General features: G+C 47.8%; 1 protein-coding gene across 1 annotated transcript in view; it reads left to right on the forward strand.

The window, feature by feature from the left end:
* Positions 1–25639, forward strand: part of PCF11 (PCF11 cleavage and polyadenylation factor subunit) — a 297241-nt gene that overhangs the window by 181468 nt on the left and 90134 nt on the right. Inside the window, exon 13 of the mRNA XM_086933915.1 lies at positions 22806–22961. Within this exon, the coding sequence (XP_086790041.1) occupies positions 22806–22961 (156 nt within the window). The remainder of the gene's footprint in view (positions 1–22805; positions 22962–25639) is intronic.

Below are 25639 nucleotides of genomic sequence, written 5' to 3' on the forward strand. Positions count from 1 at the left end.
GTCGGGATCCTCCGCACTCCTCACCGCCTCGTCTGGGCACTGATCGCAGTCTTCGTCACCTCCGTGGGTCAGAGGGGGATGCAGGAAATCCTGCCAGTACACGTGTAGTCCGTCTAACTGATGGCAGGGGACACGGATTGCAACGCACCTTCCGGCGCGTGAGGTGGGGGAGGGGTCCCTATTCGGGCGCCAAAATGACGTAAATAATTAATTTACTCTCTTAATTTCTATGCAGGTAAGTACTTAATCAATGATAACTCAATCAGAAGGAAAGAAAACAGAGTCCGTGGTGTTAGAGTTTCTAAGGGTTTTATTCCTCATAAAGGAATCAGGATATCATGTTCTGACCACCACAGGGGTGTCAGAAGGGATAGATGAGCGCGCTCTCGTTTATTGACAATACATAGCTTATATACTTGATTTACATCATAATGTTCAATGTAAGAGGCGTAACAGCTGAGAGAAGACAAGATAACAGTATACACGTGGTACCAATACATCATCAAGAGGCGTAAACTAGGCGTGAACTAGAGGTGTGTGCTAGAAACGTCACTGATAGGTGACGCAAGTGGGTGGCACCAAGGGGTGGTGCTAACAGAATGTTGCAATGTCAGCAGAAATCGGAAGCTTGGATGCGCGCGCAGCTGCATGACGTGTGATTGACGGGGTGCAGGGATCTTGACATTTACACTGACGGAAAGAGACAGAAGTCTGGCATGTCAGATCAACTTGTACTTCTCTCATATCTGATATCTGATGTTTTAGGAACTATACTATCTGGGCGGAAAGGTCTCTAGGGTAAAAGCTATTCTATGCTAACTGTGGATGCGTGTATAAGCGCCTAAGTGTCTACATGTAGAGCGTGGGGGCACGGGGCCTTCCTTGGAAGCATGGCAACGGAGGCTATGAATTACTTGCATTAAGACAGGTCGGCCCTTTTGGCTCTGCAGCTGGAGGGGATGTTTACAGGATCTAGTAGGCAGGAATGTATTCTCGGAGAGCGGAACAGATAACTCGAAGGTTATAGTCAGTCTTGGCAGAAAGCAGGCTTGAGCTGAGCGCGAGGGGCCGCGCTGAATGTCGGACAGAGTTCACGAGTACAGAGGTAGCCTGGGCAGAGTCAGGAGCCACAAAAGAGGTTCAGATGGCAGGAATTCAGGGCCTACTCTGGCTAGAGCAGGAACGCATGAAAAGTGTACTATAAAAAGACGTTGGCATAGCATACTTAGGAACGGACTATATAATCCATTCAGGGTGTATCTGAAAGAGGACATGTTGACGGTGGACGCAAATGTATTTGCGTCTTCATAACTGGCACAGGAGGGAAGTTACATGCACTTTAAACTGGTACATGGAGTCGGTGGGGTACGCGCTAGGGAACACATCATGGCCAAAATTTAATTTTCCTCAACACCCTCAAGTTCTCCTCCCATTCTTCCAAATGTGGGGATTCCCACACATAGACCTGTTCGCCACACATCTAAACACAAAATGCCCAAACTTTGCGTCCAGGTATCCACACCCATTGTCCAAAGGAAATGCACTATGGATGAATTGGTCAGGGACATTTGCTTACCCTGTTCAGCCTTTTCCCACTGTTTCGATTAGTAGTTCGGAAACTCAAACAAGCGTCCCTGACACTAATCCTAGTTGCTCACACATGGGCATGTCGACCTTGGTTCACAACCCTATTGGAACTCTCAGTAGTTCCTCACCAACAACGACATCTAACACCCAATCTCCTCACGCCGAGGCTTGGAGACATAAGACATCCAGACCCCAGTCAACTCAATCTGGCGATCTGGCTCCTGAAATCTTAGTTTGGCTATTTTAATCTACCGCCAGACTACAGGATTATCAAGGAGGCAAGACGTCCTACCACAAGAGCCTGCTGTGCAGCAAAGTGGAAGCGGTTTGTGACATACTGTAATAACCACATCAACCGGCTGGATGCTTCTGTACAAAACATTATATGGTATTTGTTACATCTACAATGCTCCAATTTAGAGTACACGTCCATATGCCTACATCTGGCTGTAATAGCTGCATAGCTCCAGAATAGACAACATCTATCTCTTTGTAGAGTGCCTGTTATCAAAGCCTTTATACTGGCTTTAACCACTAATTATTGCGGTAGTACAATCTTCCAACCACCATGTTAAGCTTATATCCTCCAGAGTCCTTGCACTGGCCATGCACAAAGGAGTGATGATGGGCAGAGCTACAAAGCAGGTGGGTTGGCATGGAGGGTGAGGCTGGACATATGCCACACAGACCACTTGTGGCAGGCAGATGCAGACACAGGTGTTAATACGCAGGGTGGACAAGAGTTCTTCTCTGGCCACAAGCTGCACTCGACCCTAGTCGAGCCGCTTCTGCGGCCAAGGAGCTTAACCTAATGCAGTGGCTCTACTGTCACTGCCCCTTACTGCTGCTACTGGCTTGCATATGCTTCCTTCACCTAGTTCCCACTTTGCTCAACTGCAACACCTCTGCTGCGTGATTACAGCCTACACTGGCAAGACCCAAACCGCCGTCTCCTGCGGTGTGGTGTCCCTGTAACTTTACTTCAACAACCCGGTAGGTTGGCGGATGACGGTTTTAAGTATTTGGGTATTTATGTCTCTACGGTTTCTGCGGTGCGTTATGAACGGAATCTGTATGCTCCGCTCCGCCGTCTCAAACAAGATGTGAGGCGATGGCGTGAATTGCCCTTGTCTCCGTTGGGCCGAGCGGCGCTTTTTAAAATGTCGCTCCCCCGGTTTCTCTATGCGTTGCAGAACTTCTTCGACCCGGTCCCTGCTCGTTACTTTCGCGAGATCGAAAGTTTACAGCGGCAATTGATCTGGGACGGTCGTGCCCGTATTGCACTGTCTAAGCTCACCCTTCCCTGGTACGACGGCGGTATTGCTTTGCCAGATATCAGACGTTACTACTGGGCCTCGCACCTGAGCGCCATTAATCACGTAACGTACTCATCGGAACCCGCTCCTGCCTTTGCCCTGGACAAATTTTTACTGCCCGGTGGCAAATTTAATAGGGCTTTGTACTCTAAGTCGCCAATCCGTCTCCTTACGGGTCCTACGAAGTGTGCGGTGCGGGCCTGGAGGGATGCAACTGTGGCTACCGGCTGGAGTGGCAAGCTGACGCGTATGACCCCATTGTATGACTCTGATCGATTGGGCAACCTTTGGCAGACAAAAGGGTTTGACAGGTGGGACATGATTGGGATCAGTAAGGTGGAGGATCTTTGGGTCAGGGGCACAGTGAAGTCCTTTGAAGCCCTGAAACTGGAATACCAGCTTGATGATACGGAGTATTTTCGGTATATGCAGGTTCGACACGCCTTGTCCTCCGCCTTTCCCCCCGGGACGGATATTCCACAATCCTCCCCGCTGGAGGATCGTATCCTAGACGGCCACGTCCCTGATAGTACGATTTCCTTAATATATAAGAAGCTCATTAACAGATCTGACCAGCTGGGGAAACTTCGTGCTTCCTGGACAGCGGACGGGCTTGAACTAGACGATGAGGACTGGCAGTCGGCTGTTTCTTCCCCCAAGGAGGTGGCTATTCCGGCTCGGCTTCGTTTTGTCCAGCTAAAGATCCTCCACCGTGTGTATGTAACTGGTATGCGACTGGTGCGAATGGGGCTTGTGACGGATGGACGGTGTAGGCGTGGGTGTGGTATGGATGGTACTTTTCTCCATGTTCTATGGGAATGCCCGATTGTCTCGGCCTTCTGGTCCAGGGTGCACGATGTGATGGGACGTGTCACTGGAGTCCCCCTCCTTCCTGAGGCCCGGCGTTGCTTGCTCAATGTGTGGGAACCTACAGATTGTACTGCTGCTCAGACGTTCTGGGTCACTCTGGGCAACATGGTTGCCAAGAGGGACATAGCTCAGCTCTGGGGCTCCGCCAGACCACCACGGCTCAGTGCCTGGAAAGATAACATGGACTGGTGCATGTTTCGAGAAAAGACGGTGTATGAGGCACGGGGTCGTCCCAGGAAATGGTCCAGGGTTTGGGCACAGTGGAATTCATACTGTGGCGATATTTGTTCCCCTCCACTTGATTACGAGGTACCTGTCCCCTCCTCCCCATGATTGGCGTTCCGTTTTCTGTTTCCCATATCATCTGTATCCTTTCTTCCTTCATCATCGCCCCCCCTTGCCAGATTCGTTCCTTTCTATATTTACTCCTTTTCCCCTTCCCCCCCCCCCCCTCTTATGACCTTTGCCAGTATGATACCATGTGTTTGTGTGTTGTTGTTTTTCTTCGACAAAATCATAAAATTAAACCTTTAATATCCTTTTAGTACGGTTTTATGCTCCACGCTATAATGTGCGCTCAGTGATTGCCTTAAAAGTGTACTGTCCTTCTTTATTCTTTCAATATGTGTCATAGCGGCCGGCCCTGAGGGGTTGTAGGCAGACGCTGTGTAATGTGCATTTCATAAATGAAGGTTTAAAACAAACAAAAAAAAAACAACCCGGTAGGTCATGGGCGCTGGTCATAGTTACCGCAGCTGGGGCAGAGTGGAGCTGCAGGATCAGCAGGAATCTGAAGCACTGGAGGGTTGACCCTGAGTACTGCTAATGCTACAGCGGGCCTGTTGTACAGCTGAGCTGAACCACCGTAGCCACAGGAGTCCAAAGCATCAATCACAGGAGTGGGTGGAGCCACAAGCAAGAGTCGCCAAACTGAAATTCCATTTTTGATGTGATGAGTTTTGATGAAGCCTTGCTTTATGGCAATTTTTCCTTGGGTCAGTGGAGAAGTGGAGATAGGCCAAGTTATGTTAAGGACTGCGTAAAAATCTGTGGTTGTAGGTATAAACTGAAAGAGGGAGTGATGGATTTTTACACATTGGGCAAGCCAGTAATCAAAATTGTTCTATTTAGGTCATAATTTGTTTTTAAATGGAGAGCAGAAGCATTATACAGTGTTGACGACTCAAAACAATAAGTTGGCTATTTTTCTGCTTTTTCTTAAAGAATGTTCTACTGTCTGCATTTATTTATTTGAGGGTCTGGTCCGCGGAATAAGGTTGCTGTGGTTCAGAAATGCATGTTCGAGGCATATGAGCTGCAGATCTCACACTTAGCATTAGATCGCCATCTGGTGTTGAGCTTGGATGCTTGCACGTTGTTTTTTTTTTTTAACAATTTTTATTATTGAGATAATCAATGCATTTCCAGGATAACCTAGTTGGCATGACGTGCAAATAGATCACAGTATTAGAGATACAATTTTTCCCCCCATTTCCATAATTCCACATTTCCAGGACAACATAATTGGAATGACGTGTAAATCGGTCACAGTAGTTAGATATACCATTTTCCCCCACAGTTCTCATAGTCCCACATGCAAATATTAGCCTTACACACCCTTCCCTTATGTATACGATCATTTTCTAACCATCTGCTACGCTTAGTGTATTCAAGCACTCTCATCCGAATCGGAGTCCTCAGGAGGCGGTGGTTCACATATATTTCCCCAAAAGGAGTTCCAGCATCCCCATACCATTTCCCACTTTTTCGGACAGCCACGGTGAATAAAAACTGACCTTTCCGCTACCATTGCCAGATCCATATCCTTACATCACTGGGCAAGAGTAGGGCCCTTCCTAGACCCCCAAAGTTGGGCAATATTCCGCTTCACTGCTGTTATTCCAAGGGTCACCCAGCCCTGAGCTGTTGTGTTTAAGTCAGTTGGCTCCCATATATTGAGCAGGCAGCACCACAGCTCTGGCAATACGGTGACTCCTGTAACCTGGGTGAGCGTCCTCATCACTGCCCTCCAATATCCAACCATCCTGGGGCAGCTCCAAATGGTATGTAAGAATGTCCCTAGGTCCCCGCACTCCCTGAGACAGTTCGGCGTGTCTGATCGCCCGATTCTATGTAGGAGCACCCTCGTATAGTATGTACGGTGGAGAATTTTAAGTTGAACAAGCCGTAGCCTTGATGGAATAGCCGCCTCTCTAGGAGAGGCCAGCACCTCGCGCCAGTCTGCCTCATCAATGTCTCCCACCTCCCTCTCCCATTTGGCCTCAACAGTCTTTGTGGGGTCAGGTCTATTATCAGATGCTTGCACATTGTTGTTGTCTTCACAAGATAGGTGACTCCTCCCTTGACGATGGTGCGCGGGGGCACCAACTCCATCCTTGGATTCTTTTTTTCCGCCATTGGGTTCGGATGCAACTTTTGTGCTCCGGTACGAAAACCTTTTCGACTCAAGGAAAACTTCCATAAACTCTTCAACTTAACTTCAAACCTCTTCAGCTTCAGTCAACTTTCATCGGTTCGATTCCGGGCCGTTGGGCCTGCCCATCGAGGCCTGCGGCTCATGGAAAGGCCGCCATTCAAGAAATGCCCCCAGTGTGGAGCAAAATTTCTGCACAGTGACCAAGGTCGGCAACCTGTGCTTATCACCTGAACACGACGAGTCTAACTGTCCAGCCTGCGCATCCTTTCAATCGAAGAAGACCATTCGAGATCGAAGAGCTCGTCGACGCCCCATACAGCGATCCGCTCTGGAACCAGTGGACATCTTGACGAAGGCCCAGATGTCCCAGAAGAAGATTCCAAAGATCTCCAAATCGTGTCAGAGGCAGTTGACTCAGACAACCCCATCACTCCTGGTCAAAGAGTGAGTACTACTGCCCCTACCTCGACCCCTCCAACAAACCAAAGGCAATGATCAAGACTTCGCCTGCTGGCCCCAGTCGCGACCGAAAACACACTTCAGAAGCCCCGCCTCCAGGCTCGGCTCCGAAGAAAAAAGAGAAGGCTTTCGGTAGCTCGGGACCGAGCAAACCGCATGTACCAATACCTTCAGCACCGGAACCAAAAGAACTCAGGCTCTGAAATAGGTTCCGACGCCTTCCACCTCCAAAGATAAATCAGCCTCAAACATCAAATCTCGTGGACAAACCGGCTTCGAACGTTTCCAAACCTAAAAATCCTGCTTCGGCTCCGAAACCAAGAGCCTCTGAACCGAAACCTACGCCTAAGGACTCTACCACACCTCCTAAGGCCAAAGACAATAAAAGTCTACACCAACCTCGCTCTTAACCGAAAAAATCGGCGCCTAAAGCGGTTCCTGAGGAAGAGGAACTTTTTCAGCCGGATCTTGTCGATCCTAAACAGAAAAAGATTCATATTGATCCAGAAACAGGACATGTCACTACTGTGCAATATAGGAAAAGGAAGTCAGACACCGCACCTGCTTCTTCAATGCCTATAAAGGATGACTCTGCCACATCACCTATGCATCCCTCTTCTCCTATACTTCTTTCTAAGTCTTCCCCTCTTCCTAAATTTATCACACCACCTCAGAATGTCAAGTCAAGTTAGAATTTGTATAGCGCACTACTCACCCAGAGGGTCTCAAGGCGCTTGAGGGGGGGGGGGGAAGGGGGGGGGGGTACGTTATTTATCAAATATCCAAGTTTTGAGTTGTTTTCTGAAGGATAGGTGGTTCTGAGTAAGGCGGATGTGGGTGGGGAGAGAATTCCACGTTTTGGCCGCTAAGTAGGAGAAAGATCTTCTTCCCATGGTGGATCTTTGGATGCGTGGAATCGCGGCGAGGGCTTGATTGGATGATCGTAGTTGGCGGGTGGGGGTGTAGAAGGTCAGGCGCGTGTTGAGGTATTTGGGTCCTAGGTCGTAGAGGGCTTAGTGTGCGTGGGTGAGGAGACGGAATGTTATTCTCTTGTTGACGGGGAGCCAGTGGAGGTCTCTTAGGTGACCGGATATGTGATTGTGGCGGGAGATGTCAAGGATGAGTCTGGCGGAGGCGTTCTGAATGCGTTGGAGTTTTTTCTGTAATTTGGCTGTACTTCCGGCGTAGAGGGTGTTTCCATAGTCCAGTCGGCTTGTGACAAGAGCATGGGTGACAGTCTTTCTTGTTTCCGTGGGGATCCAGCGGAAGATCTTTTTGAGCATACGTAGGATGTTGAAGCATGATGATGAGACGGCGTTGACTTGTCTGGTCATCGAGAGGGAGGAGTCCAGGATGAAGCCCAGGTTGCGTGCGTGGTCCGTTGGTTTGGGTGCGCTGCCCAGGGCCGGTGGCCACCATGAGTTGTCCCAGGAAGAGGGGGATGATCCTAGAATGAGGACTTCTTTCTTTTCTGAATTTAGTTTTAAACGGCTGTTCTTCATCCACTCGGCTACGTCTTTCATCCCTTCGTGTAGGTTGGTTTTGGCAGTGTTTGGGTCTTTGGTGAGGGAGAGGATAAGCTGTGTCGTCAGCGTAAGAGATGATGTTGAGGTTGTGTTGGCGCGCGATGGATGCGAGGGGGCTCAAGTAGACGTTGAAGAGGGTGGGGCTGAGCGATGATCCTTGTGGTACGCCGCATATGACTTCAGTGGCCTCTGATCTGAAAGGGGGGAGGCGGACTCTCTGGGTCCTACCGGTGAGGAACGAGATGATCCAGTCCAATGCTTTTCCTTGTATCCAGACGTTGCTGAGGCGTTTTATGAGGGTGCTGTGACAGACCGTGTCGAACGCTGCGGAGAGGTCCAGTAGGTTGAGGGCAGCTGTTTCCCCATTGTCAAGTAGTGTTCGAATGTCGTCTGTGGCTGCGATGAGGACGTTCTCGGTGCTGTGTTTGGCTCGGAAGCCGGACTGTGATGGGTCGAGGGAGCCGTTAGACTCGAGGAAGGCGGCGAGCTGACTGTTAACGGTTTTCTCAATGACTTTGGCAGGGAATGGAAGGAGCGAAATGGGGTGGTAGTTTTTAAGTTCGGTGGGGTCTACTGTGGGTTTCTTCAGGAGGGCGCTGAGTTCGGCATGCTTCCAGCTTTCCGGGAAGGTGGCGGTGTTGAGGGAGCAGTTGATGATATCTCGGAGATGGGGTGCGTTGATGGAGTCGGCTTTGTTGAAGATGTGGTGGGGGCATGGGTCGGTTGGCGATCCGGAGTGGATGGAGTTCATCAAGCGGATGGTGTCCTCAGTGCTGATTGGGTTCCAGGCGCAAAGGTTGGTGGTGGGGGGCTTCGGTTCAGAGGTAGGGGGGGTGGACTGGTCGCCGAAACTGTTATGTATGTCAGTGATTTTGCTGTGGAAGAACGAGGCTAGAGAGTCGCAGAGGTCTTGAGAGGGAGTGATGTCATTTGTGTCTGCGCTGGGATTGGTAAACTCTTTGACGATGTTGAAGAGTTCCTTGCTGTTGTGGGCGTTGTTGTCGAGTCGATCTTTGAATGCTGTTTTCTTGGTGGATCGGATCAGCTGATGGTGTTTGCGGGTGGCGTTCTTGAGGGCGGTCATGTTGTCTGTGGTTGGGTATTTTCGCCAGGCTTTCTCGAGGGTGCGGCAGATTTTTTGGGATTTCTTAAGTTTGTTATTGAACCAGGGGGCTTTTTTGATACCTGGCTTGTTTAGATTGTTTTTCAAGGGTGCTAATTCATTAGTGCTGTGTGTGATCCATTGTGTGAGGTTGATGGCTGCTTTATTTGGGTCCAGTGATTTGGTGGGAGGGTTTAGGTAAAGCGATGTGGTGAGCTGGTCGGTGGTAATTTTGTTCCAGTTTCTACGGGGGATTTGTTGTGGGTGGTGGTGGGTCGTGGTCTTTCTGTAATTGAAGTGGACGCAGCAGTGGTCCGTTCAATGGAGTTCTGGGGCGTGATTGAAGGAGATGTGCTTGCTGGAGGAGAAGATTGGGTCGAGCGTGTGACCGGCGTAGTGGGTGGGGGTGTTTGCCAGTTGTTTGAGTCCGAGATTGGCGAGTTTGTCCAGAAGGGTGGTGGTGTTGCTGTTGTTGTTGTTCTTTTCCAGGTGGAAGTTGAGGTCCCCTAGTAGAATGTAGCCCTCGGAGGGGAGGGCGTGTGGGCTGATTAAGTCGGTGATGTCTTCGCTGAATTGTGTGCGGGGTCCTGGTGGTCTGTAGATGAGGGTGCCTCTGAGTGTGGTCTTGGGGTCGGTGTGAATCTGGAAGTGAAGGTGTTCGGTGGCTGCGAGGTTGTCGTCGGAACTGGTTGTGAATGTACCTTCTCCACCTCATACACCCATAGATGAGGATGATGATGAGGACTTAGAGGTGGGGGGGACCCAGATGACCATTTAACATATCCAACTGATCCACATGATTGGGAGTACCCTATCCCAACAGATATACCAGACACCTCAAGCCCACACACATTCCCCTCAAAAACCATCATATTGGTTTTGGGCAGTTAATCATCCCTCAGGGGATTATTTGTGCACCTTAAAAATGAGTTTAATAATAATTTAATTAATTAATAGGGCTGCCATCTAGCATGGCGTCACAATGCACTCCGATGCAGCAGAGGAGGATTTTCTGTTGGATACATTTGAACAGTCCCAGAAGACAGTGCAAATATTGCCAATGATTAAGGGAGTCATTAAACATGCCCCAGAAGGTTTAAAGATCCCGTACGTGCCAGGATTCTTAACCCTAGAATAGAATAGAAGTATAAACCTGCCCCTGCAGACCCTGTTTGCAATAAAGGACAGCTGCCTTTGGATTCTCTAGTAGTTTCCAACGCTAGAAAGCGCGCCAACTCGCAAACTTCTGGAAAAGCGCCACCCCCTGATAAATAATACAAATTGCTGGATGCTTCAGGTAAAAGGGTAGCTGCACAAGTGGCCGATCTTTGGCGCATAGCCAACACACAAAGCACTGCTCGCAAGATATGATAGGGCTCACTGCGATCAGTTAGAAACCCTTCTACAACATTTGCCTGACCAATATAAAACATAAGCAAACGATCTCATTCAAGAGGGCAAGCTTGTTTCAAATGTGTCAATAAAATGTGCACTTGACGCAGCAGACACTGTCTCTAGATCAATCAATACCAGTGTACTACTAAGACATGCCTGGCTGCGCATCTCAGGCTTTAAGCAGGAAGTCTAGACTAGTATCCTCAACCAACCGTTCAACCAACAACTTTTTGGGCCGGCTGTAGACACTGCACTTGAAAAAATGAAGAAAGACACGGAGACTGCTAAGTCCATGGGAGCTTTACAGTCTCCACAAACCCGTGGCTCCTTTCGTTGCTCCTTTTATAGAGGAGCCTCCAAAAACATTAAAGCAGACAACTCCTCTTCATTTAAAGCCGCTTCACAAACATCCCCTAATAAAGGATACTTCAGAGGCAGATACAGAGGAAACCACAATAAAGGAAGAGGTTGAGGGAATAACAACACTCTTACCTCCCCTAACACAAAACAGTGACTTCCCTCCGCTCCCTCAGGCCATCCCTCTCCAGTCGGAGGGGGGGGGGGAGGGGGGGGTCCGCTCCCTCAGGCCATCCCTCTCCAGTCGGAGGGAGGCGGGGGGGGGGGAGGGGATTGGGGGGAAAGAGAGAGATTATCACAGTTCTTACCTGTCTGGGGTTCCACCACAACAGACGGGTAGGTAAGACAAATTATACAGTCTGGTTACTGCCTAGAACTTACAGCTACCCCCCACACATACCACCCAAGAAGCGTCCCATGTCCACAGAACATCTTATGCTCTTAAAACAAGAAGTTTTCTCACTGCTTCCAAAGCATGCAATAGATTGTTCCCTTACAACATCCAGGGACGGGGTTTACTCGCTGTACTTCCTAATACCCAAGAAAGACGGGACTCTAAAACCAATACTAGATCTCAGGCCCCTCAACCTATATACACACTCAGATCATTTTCATATGATAACTCTCCAACAAGTGCTCCTGCTACTGCAACAAGGCGACTTGCTTGCCACACTAGATCTTAAGGACTTCCACATTCCCATACATCCTTCTCACAGGAAGTATGTAAGGTTTGTAGTGGAAGGACAACAGTACCATTTCAAAGTCCTTCCATTCGTAGTCCCCACGGCACCCAGAGTGTTCACGAAGTGCCTTGCAGTAGTAGGGCACATCTCAGAAGACAACAGATCCATGTTTTCACATATCTAGACGACTGGCTAATAAAAGCCAAGTCACTCAATCAGTGTGTTCAACACACTCGTCAAACCATTCAAACATTGCACAACTTGGGTTTCACAATCAACTACACAGAGTCGCATCTCCAGCCCTCTCATATACACCAATATCTGGGGGCCACAATAAACACCTCCACAGCTCTAGCGTATCCCAGTCCAGCCAGGATAGCAAGCATGCAAGCCCTCGTCACAAAATTTCAAGTCCAACACACTCTCCCAGCCAGAGTGTTCATCCAGCTCATAGGCATGATGGCATCTTGCATTTTTATTGTACCATATGCAAGGCTTCAAATGTTCCATTACAGGAATGTCTAGCACATCAGTGGAATCGGGCTCAAGGACAACTTACAGATCTGGTGTTGGTGGACAGCTGCACACATCGCTCTCTGCAGTGGTGGAACACCAAAAACGTATCCAAGGGGCGACCGTTCCTCGAACCTGGTCCACAGATAGTACTTACAACAGACTCATCACTCGCAGGATGGGGAGCCCATCTCCTCGGGCATACAAATCAGGGCAAGTGCACCACTCAACAAAAAGTACTCCACATCAATCACCTGGAGCTACTTGCAATATTCCTAGCACTAAAATCTTTCAAATTACATGTACAAAACAAAGTTGTCTTGATCCGGACGGACGACATGACAGCCATGTACTACATTCAAATACAAGGAGGCACGCATTCTCTGCAGCTGTCCCAGCTTGCACAAAACATTTGGAGATGGGCCATCCCACAGAATATATATCTACTGGCCGAACATCTTCCAGGAGTTCACAATCAGATTGCGGATCTGTTAAGTCGACAAACACAACAGATTCACGAATGGTAACTACATCCTCAAGTCCTTCTACCATTTTTCCGAATGTGGGGCCAACCAGACATAGATCTGTTCGCCACACACGACAACGCAAAATGCCCAACCTTCGCCACCAGGTTTCTACACCCGTTGTCCAAGGGCAATGCGATATGGATGAACTGGTCAGGCAGATTTGCGTACGCTTTTCCGCCACTCATTCCACTAGTGGTTTGCAAGCTCTGAAAACAGTCTCTCAATCTAATCTTAGTAGCTCTCACATTGGCACGCCAACCATGGTTCACAACACTGCTGGAACTCTCACTAGTTCCACACCAAAAACTACACCTGTCCCCATCCCCGCTAACGCAGAACCATGGAGAGATCAGAGATCCAGATCCAGGTCCTATGAATCTGGTGATCTGGCTCCTGAAGTCCTAGAGTTCAGGTATCTTAACCTACCACCGAACTGTATGAACATCATTAAAGAAGCCAGACGACCTACTACTAGAGCTTGCTATGCTGCAAAATGGAAAAGATTTGCCATTTACTGCACCAATAACCATATTGATCCACTGGATGCCTCCTATCCAAAATATCATTTGCTACCTACTGCACTTGCAAAGATGTAATCTAGCATATTCATCCTTACGTTTACATCTAGCAACACTTGCTGCTTACTTGAAAAATAGACAACATTTGTCACTATTTGGAGTGCCTGCAAATAGAGCCTTTATGGAGAGCCTAAAAAGAATCATTCCTCCTAGGTTACCATCCTCTCAAGTATGGAACCTAAATTTTCTCACCAGGCTCATGGGACCCCCATAAGGGTAATCCCACCTCCAAAGCTGGAATTGCAAGGTGGATAGTAAAATGTATCCAGATATGCTACCAAAAACCTAAACACACTTTAACAGTTCCCCTTAGAGCGTAGAGCATACTCAACACGCAAACTAGGGGCCTCTATGGCATTCTTAGGGAACATTTCCCTAGAAGACATCTGTAAGGCAGCAACATGGACTACAACTCCCACCTTCACTAAACACTACTGTGTAGACGTGCAAGCCAAGCAGCAAGCTTCTGTGGGCCAAGCTGTTGTTAAAACTCTTTTTGAAACTACTGCAACAGATGCAGGTGACCACCGCTAGGGGAGATACTGCTGTACAGTCTATGCTAAGTGTGAGATCTGCAGCTCCTATGCCTCGAACGGAAAATGCTACTTACCAGTATGCATCTGTTCTTGGCATGTAGAGCTGCAGATTCTCACACTCCCACCCACCTCCCCGGGACCTGTATCTGTTCCAGTTCTGTCTTATTTAGATATACACACATGGACATCTTTTCTGTTTCCACTAACTCCATTTCCCATCATGGCGAAAAACAATCTAAGGATGGAGTTGATGCCCATGCGCGCTATCGTCCAAGGAAGGAGTCACCTATTTCGTGACTACAAAGACTTTTTCCAAGACAACAACAATGTGCAAGCATCCAAGCCCAACACCAGATGGCGATCTAATGTGAAGTGTGAGAATCTGCAGCTCTACATGCCAAGAACAAATGCATACTGGTAAGTAGCATTTTCCTTACCACCTAAAATAAATTTCAAGTCTTATTTTAGTTGGTCACTATTTTACAGCGATCCAGTCACAAAAATAGTTTTTTCACATTGTGGATTAATATATACAATGTTCTTTATTTTATAGGGAAACAATATACCATAGGGAGCTCCTAGACCTTGTCCGGTAAAAGTTCAAAAGTAGAAAATGATTGGAAATGTTTGTCATTTTCTCATGGAAAGGAGGAAATGCAGTAATGGCAGAAAAAAAGCTACAACGTTCCTAAAGCACCTAAAGCGCCTAAAACACCTAAAGCCCATGCTTTTCAAAATAGCAGTTGTTTGGGGGTTAGGTGGTTGTTTAATTTGAAGCCAACCTAATGGTATGATTAAACCACAAGAGAAGTAAATGCTGAACGCATGATGAGATTGCTTCTGAATCCTTCATCCACAGTGCTGCATAGAATGCAACACTTAATTTTGCTACCTACCACATTATGAGTTTCTTTTTGTGAGGACCGTTCCATTTTCAATTCTTCTACTTTGTATTGCTTCCCACATTCCATCCAGCAGTTTTGAGTGGCATTCATTTATTTCTGAATAAGGTGTCCCCAGAAGTGCTAAGAAATCTGGTATGGAGCCTTTCATATCCTTGAACTCGCTTTGCCGAGAACTAGCTTTTCGAGGCATAAGAGCTGTAGATCAAATGCATTAGCATAGATCGTCATCTGGTGTTGGGCTGGGATGTTTGCAGTTTGTTTTTCTTCAAAGAAGTGTTTGTAGTCACGAGGTAGGTGACTAGTCCTTACGGTTATAGTGCGCATGGGCATCAACTCCATCCCCAAATTGTCTTTTTTTTCGCCATCTGATTCGGATGTGTTTTGCTGCGCTCTGGTTCGGTATAGTCTTCAAACCCTTTTGATGCGCAATCCTTACCACTCTACGGTATTTTCGATCGCGGTTTCCCAACAACTTCGATCGAGAACTTGGACGCGGGCCATGAGGCTTACCCACGCCGACCACGACTAATTTAAAATAAAATGCCCCGGGTGTGGTGCTAAGTTCCCACACATTGACCTGCACAAGGTCTGTAACCTCTGCCTATCCCTGGAGCACGAAGAAATCAACTGCGAGGCCTGTTGCTCATTTCGGTTGTAGAAGAACATTCGTTGCCATCGGGCTCGACGTCCCAAGATGCGGCGCTGCACTAGCCCGGTGTCAGATATCTTTGAAAAACTGTCTGAATCCCATCAGCCCGGCGCTGAAGAACAACAAATCTCCGTGTCTGAAGCCGACGACTCCGACCTAGAAGACAACTCGAACGTCAATCCGGCTCAACGAACCGTGAGTAATGAGCCCCAAGTCCCAACAAAAACAACAAAGCCGTCCGGCCCAGGTCGACACCGTGAAACAGTTTCTGATGCCCCGCCCTTGGGCCAGGCTATGAACATAAGGATAAGTCTTCTCGCTCTGGATCGAACCTGTCTCATTCGGGTGCCGAACCCACATCTTCGTCAACGAAACCCAAGACCATGCACTTGCCCTCCGGTTCGCTGTTGGCACCAAAGACCTTCGCACTGAAAGACTCTGATCCGAAACCACACAAACCTAAAGCTTCCGAGCAGACACCAGCTAAACCCAAAGCTTCGGAGCCGACACCGGCTAAATCTAAAGTTTCTGATCCGAAACCAGGCAAAGACAAACCTTCAGAGCCGAAAAACCACTAAAGAGAATCCTCCGGAGCCCAAACAGGTTAAACTTAAACCTTTGGAGCCGAAACATTACGCACCAAAAGGCTCGAAGCCCAAAATGCAAACGGCTCCTCTTAAAGCTTCAGAGACTAACCTGGTTAAAAAGCCCTCTGAATCAAAACAAAAGGACAAAGACACCCCATCCAAAGAACTTCCTCCACAAGACCTTTTGGATCCAAAACAATTATATTGACCCTGAAACTGGACACCTTCTAGAAACACTTCCTAAAAAAACAGAAGCCGGATCTTCCAGAGGACTACCTTATACCTAAGAAAAAAAAGACATGGGTACGAACTCCTCTCTCCCATATGCACCTCCCTCTCCTCCACCTTTTAATCCAAACCTATTGAATTTACCATCAAACTCACCACTACCACTTTTCTCACTTGAACCACAGGATGACAATGTTGGGATGACAATGAGGTCAACTTACCACAGGACACAGAACCCTGAGATCATTACGATAAAGATCCAGATCATAATAACGACCCGTATCTATATCCCTCCAGACCATCACCAAGTCCCACCTCCAACCGTCCAACACACAAATATATCTAGGCGCTACAATAGACACTTGCAAAGCTGTAGCATACCCCAGCCCAGTCAGAATATGCAACATGCTGGCACTAATAACACAATTGTAACCTCAACACTAGTTACCAGCTCGCGTGTTCATGCAATTAATCGGGATGATGGCCTCTTGCATTCTAATCGTCCATTATGCAAGATTCTAAATGCGTCCCCTGTAAGAATGTTTAGCTCGTCGGTGGAACCAGGCTCAAGGCCTGTTAACAGATCTGGTCTTGGTAGACAACTGCACCCATTGCGCTGCAGTGGTGGAACACACAAAACCTTTCCTAAGGGCGGTCGTTCCTCGACCCTGATCCACAGATAGTGCTAACAGCAGGCGCATCGCTCACTGGCTGGGGAACTCATTTTCACATCATACCATTCAGGGCATGTGGACTCTAGAACAAAAACAGTTCTACATCAACCACCTAGAACTACTGGCAATTTTTCTTGCATCAAGTCTTTAAAGTCCACCTAGTACGCAAAGCTCTCCTAGTCCATACGGTCAACATGACAGCAGTGTACTATATACAAAAACAGGGAGGGACACACTTCCTACAGCTCTCGCGACTAGCTCAAAGCATATGGAGATGGGCCATCCCTCAAAACCTATATCTCCTTGCCGAACACCTTCCAGGAGAAAACATCAGATTGCAGATCTGCTCAGTCGCCAACAACAGATCCACGAATGGGAATTATATCCTCAAGTCTTCCTCCCATTCTTTCAAAAGTTGGGGATACACAGAATTAGATCTGTTCACCACACACCACAACGCAAAATGCCCAAACTTCGCATCCAGGTATCCATACCCGTTGTCCAAAGGCAATGCGCTATGTATAAACTGGTCAGGGACATTTGATTACGCTTTCCGCCTCTCCCCCACATTCCATTAGTGGTTCGGAAGCTTCAGCAGCATTCCCTCACAATGATCCTGGTTACTCCCACATGGGCTTGACAACCTTGCTTCACAACCCTATTGGAACCATCTGTAGTTCCTCAAATACTACCCCTCTCACCCAAGCTACTCACTCAGAACCATGGAGAGATAAGACATCTAGATTGCACTCAACTCAACCTTGCTATCTGGCACCTGAAATCCTAGTTTGGCTACCTTAATCTCCCGCTAGATTGCATGAATGTCATTAAAGAAGCTAGACGTCCTACCACAAGAGCATGCTACATACCAAAGTTGAAATAATTTGTAATTTACTGCACAATCGCAAATTATGTTTTGAATGGAAGCATCTAATGGATTGACCATTAGATACTTCCATTCATAACATAATTTGCGATCTCGTACACCTACAACACTGTCACTTAGCATACACATCTATACTATTGCATCTTGCAGCAACAGATGCTTTTCTACAAAACAGACAACACTTATCTTTGTTAGTGACCGCTATCAAAGCATTTATGGAAGGACTCAAAAGAATCATTCACCCTAGAATTCCACCCTCTCCAGTTTGGAACCTTAATCCTTACAAGACTTATGGGCCCACCGTTTGAGCCTATGCACAAATGTGAACTACAAATCCTCACTTGGAAAGTAGTCTTCCTTACAGCCATCACATCTATTAAGAGTTGGTGAACTCCAGGCAATTGCCATACAAGAACCATTTTTGCAAATTCATCACAACAAAGTGGTTCTGAGGACTAATTAAAAATTTTTGGGGCGAAAGTGGTCTCTGCCTTTCACCTCGGTCTGTTGAACTACCAGTGTTTTCCCTCAACCAGACTCAGTGGCAGAACGTGCTCTTCACACACTAGATGTCAAAAGAGCAATGCTTTATTACATTGAAAGAACTAAATGTTTTAGAAAAACCAAACAACTCATTTTCACCACTGCATAAAGGCAATCCCATTTCAAAAACTGGTATTGCACGTTGAATAGTTAAGTGCATCCAAATATGCTATTAATAAAGCCAAGCGCACATTAACTATTCCCCCTAGAGCGCATTCCACATGCAAACTAGGGGCTTATATGGCATTCTTAGGAAATATACCCTTAAATGACTTCTGTAAGGCTGCGACTTGGTGTACACCTCACACATTCACAAAACAGTACTGGGTAGATGTACATGCAAACCAACAAGCTAGTGTGGGCCAGGCTGTCTTAAGAACACTTTTTCAAACTACTGCAGCGGATACAGGTCAGCCACTGCTGGGAAGATAACTGCTATATAGTCTATGCTAAGGCATATGATCTGAAAGAAACCGGTTAGAATTAGATTCCTTACCTTCGAATATCCTCAGGCGTCAGACTGGATCCGGAAACTTTTGCGTAGCAGTACCCTTATGCGTCGGTAGGCGTCGTCTGCGGCTCCGCGTCTGTCGTTGGCGTAGTTGGCACCGGGATGACGTCGCCGGAGTACTTAGACGCCGCCCTCGCGCGCGGACGTCAGTTCTTCTTTTTTCCGCACCAGCAAGCGCCGATCCGGAAAAAGTGGTAACCGTAGTCATTTTTTGACTAAACTTTTTCGATCATTTTTGATCACTTTTCGAAGTTGATCGACTCAGACGGTGCCGGTAGGGATGCCTGGGTTCAAATCCCTGCGCCGACTGCAACCGGTGTCTACATTGCCTGGGGCCCAATCACGATGACCAGTCGTGCCCCGACTGCCGGGCCTGGACATCGAAGGCTAGGCAGGAGCGGTCCCGCAAGCGCCTCGAGCTCCGGCAGTCGGCCCTGCGGCGTTTGAGGTCCCGGTCGGAAGGAGGTCGAGGGACTGGTCGCGGGGCTGGGGTCATCACAGCCCCGGCAGTCGACACCACTCCTCGGGCTCAAAGTCCTCAGGTAAGAGGCACAAGAGGTTGAAAAGGTGACATCGCTCTTCTGAATCCCCCGACTCTCACGAGGCGCGGCTGGGGGTTCGTGCTACATCGCCCACGCGACTCCGCTGGAGCCGCAGGCTCCATACCCGCCCGTCCCTGGGCAGAACGCGACGCCGGAGGAGGTCGATGCCTTCCTCATGGCCATGAGGTCGCTCACTCCTCCGTCGGGTTCCACGGCGCCTTCGGGCCAAGCGGCCACGACTGGGAGCCCAAGTGGGCCGGGTGCTTCGGCGCCGTCTGGTGCTTCGGCCCCGGTGCCGTTGGCGACTTCGGTCCCGACGCCGCAGGGCCCCGCTGGATCCGGATCTGGGTTGTCGCCGGTCGACCTTACGACATCTCCGGTGCCGGCCCCCAGGGTGTCGTCGCCGTCCTAGGACGACATCGTCCCCGGTCCTCCCCTCGATCCGGAGCAGCGCCGCTCTCGACGCCGATGGGAGACATTCACTTCTATGACTCATCCCCATCATTTGACCCTGAGTATCAGGAGACGGGTGGCGAGGCAGATTGGGAGGGGTCTGAGGACCCTCTGGCACGTGAGTGCCAGTCTTATCAGGACTGGGCAAACAAGCTCTTCGGAGCCTCTGTTGCCGTTTAATGAGGCCTTGTCTGACGTTCTTCTGGGCACTTGGTCCAGGCCTGCTACAGGTCCCCCTGTAGATAGGAATGTGGCCAGACGCCACCGCCCGGCTCCGGGCGACCCTTGATTCCTGTCCACCCATCCCACCCCGAGAGCCTGGTCATACAGGCCTCTACTTCCCAGACCGCATTCCCGAAGGGAATCCAAGAGGGACCAACAGTATGGTAAGATGTTCTCCTCACTAAGGTTGGGGTTGCGGTCAGTTAACACCGCGTGCCTCTTGGCCCGCTATTCCCACTCTCTGTGGGACACGGTCGCGGACGTGCTGCCACAATGTCCGGAGGAGGCCCGGACTAAACTCGCCCAAGCACTTGTGGAGGGTCGAGATGCGGCACGGTATTCCATCCAATGTGGGCTGGACACAACGGACTTGCTAGGCAGAGCGATGGCAACAAAGATGGCGATTCGTCGCCACGCCTGCCTGAGGTTCGCCAACTTTTCGGCTGATGTCCAAAACACCCTTATGGACATGCCGTTTGATGGCCGTCGCCTCTTTGGTGACAAGGCAGACAGTGCGCTTGAGCGCTTTAAGGACTCCAGGGCTACGGCCAAGTCCTTGGGCCTGTTGGCCCCGCGCTAGCAACCTGCTGCTTTTCGCTCCTTTCGTGGCCAAGGAAGGGGCGCCCCCACACGTCCTGCCAGCCACGGGCCGCAGACTAACATCAGTTGTAAATAGGTTTTTGAAGGGCATCACTCATATGTTTCCTCCTGTTCCTTTCGTGATGCCTCAGTGGGACTTGAACCTTGTTCTGACTTGTCTGATGTGCGCTCTTTCGAGCCACTTCATAACTGTCCTCTTCATCTCCTTACTCTCATGACTGCATTCCTGGTTGCCATCACCTCTGCCGGGAGAGTGAGTGAGCTCCAGGCTCTTTCCTCTAAACCTCCCTTCCTTTCTGTCCATACGGACAAAGTTGTGTTGCGGACGCGACCCTCTTTCCTGCCCAAGGTAGTCACAGCCTTCCACATCGGGCAGTCCATCACCTTGCCCACATTCTTTCCGCCTCCGCATCCCTCGAAAGAGGAAGAGAGGCTCCACCGTCAGGACCCAAAACGTGCGCTCTAATACTATCTGGATCGCACACGCCAGTTCCGGGTGGATTACCAACTTTTTGTTGGGTACGCGGGCTCTAAGAAAGGTCTGGCGGTGCACAAACGAACCATCTCTTGTTGGGTCGTCTTGTGCATTAAGGCGTGCTATTCTTTGGCTAAAAAGGTGCCTCCTGTTGGGCTGAGGGCCCATTCCACTCGGGCCACGGCGGCTACTACTGCCCTGGGTCGGGGAGTCCCCTTGCAGGACATCTGTCAGGCAGCTACGTGGGCCTCGCTGCACACGTTCGCAAGACACTACTGCCTGGACAGCCAAGTCCGGAGAGATGGCTTCTTTGGCCGTACCGTGCTCCAGGACTTTCTGGTGTGATATTGGTTCGCAGCCTCTCCACCGGGGTTGGTATTGCTGGGGTATCTATTCTAAGGTAAGGAATCTAATACTAACCTGTTTCTTTCAGATGCACAAGTTACTTACCTTTGGTAACGATATATCTGTAGGAAACAGTAGTTAGTATTAGATTCCTTACCGCCCCACCCATACTCCCCGTTCTGGGAACAGATATCTAGGGTTTAAGGTCATCCCCTTTCAGGGCCCTAGTTTCATGGCACCAGTGTTGGTTTTTATCATAGCTCTGCGTTTCTGGCGCGGAAAAGCTGTGTATGAGAACTGACGGCGCGCGAGGGCGGCGTCTAAGTACTCGGGCGACGTCATGCCGCCGTCGACGACGGACGCGGAGCCGCAGACGACTCCTACCGACGCGCAAGGGTGTTGCTACGCAAAAGTTTCTGGATCCAGTCTGATGCCTGGGGATATTCTAAGGTAAGGAATCTAATACTAACTACTGTTCCTTACAGATATATCGTTACCGAAGGGAAGTAACTTGAGCATCTACAGCTCATATGCCTCGAACGGAAAATGCTACTTACCCAGTATGCATTAGTTCTGGACATGTAGAGCTGTAGATTCATATGCACCCACCCGCCTCCCTGGGTACCTTTATCTGCTACAGTATTATCTTACTTAGATACAACACACATGAACATCTTTCTATTCTTACTAACTCCATCATCACCCTTTATGGCGGATAGAGTTGATGCCCATGCACTCTATTACCGTAAGGACTACCTCGTGACTACAAAGACTTCTTCGAAGAAAAACAAAGTGCAAACATCTGAGCCCAAAACCAGATGGCGATCTATGCTAATGCATATGAATCTACAGCGCTACATGCCAAGAACAGATGCATACTGGGTAAGTAGCATTTTCCTTACTGGGCAAAGAGGTTTTTAGAAGCTGAAACGCACTGAAATGTCCCATATGAAAATCATTGGTGACATTTAATGACTGCTTTTATGTTAGATTGAAGTGCATTTAGTGACTCAAAAATGCAATAAATCCATTCTTGAACACAGTAATGAGTTTCATGTGACTGTCATACAATTGAAGTTCTCTCTAAACAGGTTCTCTTGAGAGATCTTCTCAACTTGTTTTTTTATCTTAAGTGGAACGTTAGTGTGATGAATGTTGTAATATATGGGATAGATTTTGTTACATTGTTACTAGGAAGCTCCTATCCATTGTATCAAATTGCTGAGCAAATGTTAATTTTTCGTTTGAGACAGGAGGCTAGATTCTTGTATTTAATATAGCATTGTCACTTGTTTTTAGGATTGGATTGAGTTTGAAGAAATTGCTGATTTGGAGGAGCGTGCTAAGAGCTTATTTTTCGAGAAGGTGCATGAGGAAGTTATATTGAAGACTCAAGAAGCTGTTAGAGAAAAAGAATTCCAAAGTGTCCCTGCAGGGAGATCTGCTGTGGTAGAGGTAAGTGGATACTTACCCAAAGATATCGAATTGCAAGTCTGTAGTAGGCTTATTTTTGGGTCCACTTTTAATTCTGTCTATTCTGTGTTGGTGACAAATATTAAACCAATATGTTTTAACTTCAACTGTTTATTTGGACATGGCTTGAACTAATGCCGGTGTTTGGCAGAACTGTGATAATGAAAGCCAGTTTGCCTGGTGATTCTGGAGTTAGTAAAAATGGTTAAATAGTATTCATTCAGTAGCCCACAACCAGTGTTTTCCTGCCTTGTTTTATTTGCAACTGAAAACTAGAAAGTGTTTGCCAATGAAAAATGTATGATAAATATTCCCTTTTGTGTCTCCATCTGCTTCATTCTATTAACACCTATCCCCCCCCCACTTCCATCCAAGCTCACCTCCCAAACTCCAGCAGGTATAATTTTTCGTAATTAATGGGTTTTAATGTAGAGTGCAGATCCAAGTACTGCGAGTGGCACAATTTACGCCGTGTTGAGCACCTTTGTATCAAGAATTTGACATTTCGAGAAACTGATCTTACTGCTCTGATTGACAGGTTTGACTTGCTCTTTAAGATTAATGAAGATCTCCTGTATAGTTGTATGGGAAAAAACACATGTTAACTTGAACCAGGCTACTTTGGGGACTAGCTGAGTGTACAAAGGTTTACGGTCATCCCATCTGGCAGTAATAGCTGAATCTATCTGTTCCGCGTTGTAAATTGCTAACCTTTTTGTAGCTGGTGAACTAAAACTCGCTCAATACCTCTAATATGTAATCCACACCCTTTATGGAAGTGAAGAATCCAATTCATCACTCAGTAGGCTAAAGTCAACTTTATGGTTCAAACATTTTGTATTCCCAAATATTGTTACTCAGCAGAATTCTTGTTAGTATGAACATACAATGTTGAACTTTTTTCCCTGATTTGGTATTTCTCTCACCCTCTGGATGGATATATATATATATATATATATATATATATATATATATATCTATCTGCTCCTGCTTGACCGTTGAATTGGGAAGCACTCAAACACCACCAAGGCTCCAAGCAAATGCCCTTTATTTACAGGTATGGAAACGGTTCACTGCATCCTTTAACAGTCATTGCGCCACTGCCGAAGCGTTTCGATTTCTCTTCTTCAAAGGAGTGTGGTCAAATGAAATGCACAGCCCGGTCACTTCCTGTCCCAATTCTTCCTTGAATGGCACACCCCTTGATGGGCTACTCTGTATGAGATGTGCTGAGGATTCTGGGAGTGGTAGTGCCGATGCATACATAACGTGCAAAATGTTCTACTGGACAAAAAAGACCCTGGTTGGGCCTCCGCAGTTCACGTCTCCTAAATCCTATTGGGTGGTGCCCCACCGTGCGGCTGGCTGATGACAACCCTTGTAGCCCCCAGGTTCCCGGGGTGGTGCAGTCCCAGCGGCACGGACACCGCCAAAAAATTGCTGCTCCTGCTTGACCGTTGAATTGGGAAGCACTCAAACACCACCAAGGCTCCAAGCAAAAGCCCTTTATTTACAGGTATGGAAGCGGTTCACTGCATCCTTTTACAGTCATTGCGCCACTGCCGACGCGTTTCGATTTCTCTTCTTCAAAGGCGTGTGGTCAAATGAAATGCACAGCCCGGTCATTCCCTTTGGTGTCTCCATCTGCTTCATTCTATTAACACCCTTTATGGAAGTGAAGAATCGAAGAATCCAATTCATCACTCATTTGGCTAAAGTCAACTTTATGGTTCAAACATTTTGTATTCCCAAATATTGTTACTCAGCAGAATTCTTGTTACTATGAACATACAATGTTGACCTTTTTTTCCTGAATTGGTATTTCTCTCACCCTCTGGTTGGATAAATACCCACATTCTTCTGTAAAGCTCTACACCTAGCGATATTGAAGGAAATGACTGTTAACATTTGTCCTAATATGTAGTCACCTTATAGATAAGTCTGAACCGGAGAGATTGGGTATACCTTAATTTGTCTCCACTTAATCCGTCGTCTAGTGTCAATTTATAAAGTAACCTTTGTCTCCTTCTGGAAGCAGAGCAGGAGTATTCAGCATTCAGTGATAATCCTGAACTAGATATTCAGTTGATTTGAGGAACCGTGATTATGAGCATACTGATGTAATCTGCCTCATTATCATCTTTACACTTTCCAAGTGCCTACATATTGTTTGGTCTTTATAGCATGTAATATAACACCTGAGCTAATGATTTTCATATTTGCTGATACAGTTTTCAGTTATAGCATACCCTGCACCAACTACACTGTACAGAGATGTCAATCATCAGTTTATCCCTTGATCAAGATCACTCGTCACCCTGATTTCCCTTCTTCCTAAAAATTTGGAAATTAGGATTCTGCAAGGTTTGATCTCCATTCAACTAGCATTTCTCCTTAGTAGCCAACTTTCCCCACCACCTCCTTAACCACATGGCTGCTGGCAGTTTTCCCGTCCTGTGCTGAAAAATTCAGGATGCCATTAATTCACGACGAGCTCAGCTCGTCATCAGCACACGACACCCGTGGGTGATGACGAGCTGAGCTCGTCATCAGCATCGAAAGAGTTAAAACCGGACAGGGTGCCTGTAGTATCTACCTCCTGTTTAAATGAAAGAAAGGGAAGGATGCATGTATACTTTTGCAGCATCAATCTTTATGGA

The sequence above is a fragment of the Lissotriton vulgaris genome, chromosome 8 (assembly GCF_964263255.1).
Source record: "Lissotriton vulgaris chromosome 8, aLisVul1.2, whole genome shotgun sequence".
Taxonomy (NCBI): domain Eukaryota; kingdom Metazoa; phylum Chordata; class Amphibia; order Caudata; family Salamandridae; genus Lissotriton; species Lissotriton vulgaris.